The sequence below is a fragment of the Juglans regia genome, chromosome 11, assembly GCF_001411555.2.
Source record: "Juglans regia cultivar Chandler chromosome 11, Walnut 2.0, whole genome shotgun sequence".
Taxonomy (NCBI): domain Eukaryota; kingdom Viridiplantae; phylum Streptophyta; class Magnoliopsida; order Fagales; family Juglandaceae; genus Juglans; species Juglans regia.
Window position 1 is genome coordinate 33,997,872 of NC_049911.1, and position 5,534 is coordinate 34,003,405.

The 5,534-nt window shown below is 38.0% G+C and overlaps 2 protein-coding genes across 2 annotated transcripts; one reads left to right on the top strand and one right to left on the bottom strand.

Annotated features, from left to right (window-relative positions):
- Positions 1-426: 426 nt before the first annotated feature.
- On the top strand, positions 427-1,303 carry LOC109009480 (lachrymatory-factor synthase-like). Its single transcript, XM_018989951.2, has one exon. The coding sequence runs from the start codon at positions 490-492 to the stop codon at positions 994-996; it is 507 nt and encodes a 168-aa protein (XP_018845496.1). The 5' UTR covers positions 427-489; the 3' UTR covers positions 997-1,303.
- Positions 1,304-1,431: 128 nt separating this feature from the next.
- LOC109009477 (monoacylglycerol lipase-like) lies at positions 1,432-5,055 on the bottom strand. The gene is made up of 7 exons (XM_018989948.2): positions 4,560-5,055; positions 3,694-3,732; positions 3,472-3,542; positions 2,943-3,007; positions 2,381-2,470; positions 2,203-2,295; positions 1,432-1,995 (listed from the first exon to the last, which is right to left on the bottom strand). The coding sequence occupies exons 1-7, from the start codon at positions 4,934-4,936 to the stop codon at positions 1,561-1,563; spliced, it is 1,170 nt and encodes a 389-aa protein (XP_018845493.1). The 5' UTR covers positions 4,937-5,055; the 3' UTR covers positions 1,432-1,560.
- Positions 5,056-5,534: the final 479 nt, after the last annotated feature.

Below are 5,534 nucleotides of genomic sequence, written 5' to 3' on the forward strand. Positions count from 1 at the left end.
GCAGCAATGTACAATGCACGATGGAATAAAGTTGTCACTTTCCCATTCATTCTCTCTCTGCTTCACTTCTCCTTAACGTCTGACTTCTTTTCATTCATCTGCTTTTTGCTTTTCTTCTTTTAAGCTTTTGTTATTCTTATAACTTGTGTGAGATTTGTCTATTTAGAACTTATCTAAATCATTTTTTTTTTCTAAAGCTATTTATTTATATTTATAATTTAATATTTTGTATTAAAAAAATATACACAAAAATGCTTTTAAAAAATATATATACAACACTGATGGGTACAGCCTTTTGGTGGATGTAGGAGCATCATCCATATTCAAGAGCACTGGGTCAGCCGCGCGTCAGCGTCATGTGTTGGTATTTTGGTAATATTCCTTCTTATCCTCAAACATAACACCCACTAAAACCATATATAACACAGAAACGCATTGATTCTCGATTGAATCGATAGCTTTTCTATCCATAATATCTCGAACGCGCACATGGAAGAGGAAACACAGCCTTTAAAATGGGAAGGAAAAACATCTAAACAACTCCCAACCGCAAGGGCACATGAAGTATGGCCTTTCTTGGAGGACTTCTGCAACCTACACAAGTGCTTTCGTCTCGACACTTGTTACCATGTTGATGGGATCCCTGGCCAGCCTGGCCTGATCCGCTACTGCGCCTCCACAGTACCATCATCATCAGGCGGCCAAATGGAATCTGTGACCATTTGGGCCAAAGAGAAGCTGCTGCTGATTGATCCCATCAAACGGTGTTTGAGCTACGAGGTTATTGATAATAACATCGGCATGAAGTCATACGTCGCGACGATCAGAGTATTGCCAATCCATGATGATGAGGGCGAACGTGGGTGCAAGATCGAGTGGTCATTCCTGTGTGATCCGGTACAAGGGCAGGGATTTGAAGAGTTTAGCTCTTATATCGAGTCTTCTCTTCAGTTCATGGTAAAGAAGATTGAAGATGCCCTCCTGCCCGCAACCTGAAATATGGCTCTAGATGTATGCTATTATTTATAATATTATTTCTCGATGTGCTTTTGTATTACATGTGATATTAAACCTCATGTAATCATGTTTTGAAGTATTGACATTGGAGCCTATTAATTTGGGATCCTAATAAAACATTTGGAGGTTGCGAAGAAAATGCATACATGCCAAGGATGGCGGAAAAAAGACGTGCAGATAGATAATGGTGCTGTGGTATGGTACTCGAACGAGTTCATGCCCAATTTGTAGATGTATTTAGGAAATTAAGGAAAACATTTAATATTGCATGGTTGTTATTTTTCCATTATTTTAATAGTCGAACGAGTTAATACCATCCGTCATTAATCTTTGTCATTCTGATCAATCACTACGACCACTTCTCTCTGATGCAGAACCAGATATTAATTTTAAAAACGCTTTTCAACAACGAGCTTGAGCCAAAAGAAACATAGCTTTCCAAATAGCTTGAGCTGTTAAATAAAAGCTCAGTCATGTATATAGATTACCGTCTAATACAATTCCCTATTCAGATACTACCTTTCTCTGGCAAGATGTTTTATTTTACCAGATATTACCAACATTTCCAAGACCAGCACCTAATCTCTTCTCCATCCAGGCAATTATGTCCTGTGCAATCTCCTCTCGTTCAGGCTCAAAGAGAAGGTCATGCAAGAAGCCATCATACAGCTTTATGTTTTTTAACTCGGACGCCGCCTCGTTGTACAGATCCTTTGAGGCTAGAGGATCAGTGACTTTATCAGCAGTTCCATGAAGGACCAAGAATGGGACAGTCACTGACCTAAAGTTCCTCATTAAATAAGAGGATATGCGCAATATCTCGTGGCCTGTTCTAACCCTTATGGGACCCGTATATACTAATGGATCTGAGTACTTTGCCAACAGTGCTTCAGGATCCCTAGAAACTGGAATGCCCCTTTTGTTTGCGCCTTTAAACTGGAACTTTGGAGCAACCAGAGAAAATATAGGAGCCACAGCCTGCATAAAGACATCAGGTAGAAATTTCCCCATGTAAAAATTTTACGAGCATGGAACCACCAATACAATATTTTCCGAAGCATGCATTATTCATCAAATACATTCTCAAAATGCATATGAGTTGGTGGTTTTCTGCCACTCAACTTCAATGTATACTGCATTGTACCTATTAGATTATTGGAACTCAGTGAAACCAAAAATACTTACCCCAACAATTGGATGTGCTGGCTTCACGCGCAAAGCTGGTGAGGTCAGTACAATTCCCTCCAGCATGCCTTCAACTTGAGGGTATGAAGCCGCCTATTCAAACATGCAAATTTCATATTAAAACTATCAAATATCAAAGCAGCTCAACTAGTATCATGTCCCTTTTCACACCCCTTACCTTCAAAACGACAGAACCTCCGGTGGAGTGACCAAAGAGGAAGCATGGAATTCCAGGGTTCTCCGTTTTAAGTTTTTCTAGGAAAGCCCCCTGTTAAAAAAGGAAACATAGAGCTCATAGAACGGTATTCTGGAATGTTATGCATTCAAAACTACTAAGATATGACTCACAGAAATGAAACCGAATAGTTCTAACAAAGATTAAGTAGCATTGACTTGAGCATAACCAAAGTTGGCTCAATAGATTTTGAGGCCAAAGGTGACAAACATAAGTGAGCCGTTTTTATATTTTAATGTAAACTAAATAATGCTTACTTTATTTCCTGTATTACATTTTTTATTGCATTGAAAAGAAAGCCACGGGACTGGAAAAAAAATAAATGCAAGATTGAGATTTTAAAAAGAGAAGAGTGAAAGATGGGAAATCACTTAAAGAAATTCTCATATGAGTAATCTGAATTCCAATTTTATTTTACCCGACAAAAAGAGAGTAATATGAATTCTGTTCACTTAAATGTATATAAACCCAATTGAAAGATTGACAGAATTACGACTCAACTTACAGTGTCTGCAACAACATGGTCAAGTGAAGGAACGTATCCATGCAATCCATCGCTCCCACCATGACCTATATAGAAAGAAAAGAAAAACCCATCACCTCACAGTTTCTTTTTAATCATATCAGATGGAGAATGATTATCAGCAAAAAATAACACGTTTTCTATAATAAAATGATATTTTTTTCAAGTCCATGATAGCACGATCATATGAAAACAAAAAAGTGCTGGTACTCCAAATTAATAAAATTGCATCGAGGACATTATTTCTCGAGATATTTTGAAGTATCCTGATCATAATCCAGAATATTATTGTTTCAAATGCTAGGAGAAGGAAAAAAAAATCATTCAAATGACACATTAAAAAAGAAAGAGAAAAAGAAAGAAATAAAAGAACAGCTTCAAATTTCTTCTTGCCGAGTAAGAGATCATTACCGATATGAAACTTGTATTTTCTTGATATAAAAGTAACATTTGTCATTTAAGAACTATTAAAGCAAAACAACTCAACCAAAAGTTTTTCGGACATAGCTACCTATCCAGTCCATCGCATAGACACCAAAATTGCTTGATGTTAGTTGCCTTGCAAAATGAGCATATCTTCCACTGAAAATGAACACCAAGTAAAAAAAAAAAAAAATCTTAAAATCTAGTAGTTAACAACTTAGGGTAGACCATGGATGAGATCCCAAACGCTATTAAACTGATCAATTATGAGTACTGATATCGAAAAAGGAGTTGTGAAAACCAAAGTTACCTGTGCTCATTAAGCCCATGAATGATAATCAATATACCCCTGAAATCACAAACCAATCATGCTTAGGATATAAGTACAGATAGAACAGCAGAATTAATACAACAGCAGCAAATGTAAAAACAGTACATGCTAAAGATGAGGGGAACAGAACCAGAGCCCTGTAATGTATGTACATCATACAATAATCCAAGTTAACAACCAACCCCTTGCAGATTGGCTCCAAGGCTCACAATAGGTATATGAACAGAGCATGGTACATACACAAAAAGATATACGACATTCACTTCACAAACAGACCAACATAGGTAATAGAGATATAGCAAAACAACCCTGAAACAGTACAAAGTTGAATTTAAAACTCATTTGGAAAAATTATGCTTCGGATCATACCCAAGAAGGCTAAGATTCGACAAAGTTTAAAACCTTCAACCAAGCATTCAGGCATTTTCCTTGCAACCAACTCGAAACCTCCAGCAGAATTAAGACGCCAAAATATGACTAGGTGGTGCAAGGAAGAAGGGTTCATTTTCTCCTTTTTCCATTAAACAGAGCAACATAGAAATTCGTAACTAATTTCCTACCGAAATTATGATTTTTTCTTTTCGATAAATAGCATCCAAATAATGTATTCATGGTAAAAGTTGAACCAAAAGTAACATTCCACCTTAAACGGACTGTGGAATATTAAATTTCAACTGATGATTATTCCGCTCTCCCATTTCTAAACAATAAAAGAAAAATCCCAATTTACTACCTTGTTCTATAATTTAACACCCAGATTTTCAGTTTTGAGTTATTTCCTAACAAAACCGACCATGTTAGGTTGATAGGTGAACTAAAAACGTTAATTCTTCCAAAAACCTTACTTCAATTCAGCGGAGAAAGGAACCCAAGACCGGCAGAAGAGGGCGTTCCCACGTACCCCTGAAAACAAGAACGTGGACCATCGGCACCGGCAGCCATCGCGAGTCTCGAAGCCCATGTCCAAATTCTCGGCTAAGGCTCTCCTTCTCGCGGTGTCCTCGTCTTCCATTATACGTTTGGAAAACTTGGAAGGTGGCGTCTGAGTCAGAGGCGCCACCGTGGAAGGAGAGAGCCGGCGGGGCCGGCGCGGGAGGATGAAGAGGATGAGAGATATGAGAAGTGTGTAGACGAAAATGAGGGAGGCTCTTAGGGTCTTCAGGATTGGAATAATCCGGTTACTCGCCCCCGAGGTCAGTTGTTCCATCTCGGCCGTCGACATCGATGGCTGAGATGGATTCTTTCCGTATCACCGAGAGATTATTGCACCACACAGATACGCGCATAAAGGGACGGACGGCGAGAGAGAGAGAGAAGAGGAAAACTTCTGCGCCTTAACTGTATATGTTATAGACTATACTTGTAGTGTGTAATTTACGGAAAAGGTGAGGAAATCTCGTTAAACGTTCACGGTCTATGCACGTGGGTCCTACGATGACGGCCCTAATTGCTTGTCGTATACGGCTGGTCCTACATCCTGAGAGAAACCGGACCGGACAGACCACATAACTCAAGAATAAAGCTAGTCTGCCGTTATACCGCGCAGCTTGACCGCTTATAAAAAAAAAAAAAAAATTTAATTATTAAAAAAGTAATTTTAAGTATATTAAAATATTTTTTTAAGATATTTTTTTAAACGGAACGGTCGATGAAATCGATGATGTGGCATCTTATTAGTGGATTCCTATGACAAGCTAACGTTGGGGTCATCTAAATCGTGGCATAATTCATAAGAAGACTGATACCTATTATTATTGTAATCTAAATTTTTATGATAGAGCTTAAAATGATTATAATATTTTGCTTTATGATTTGATGGC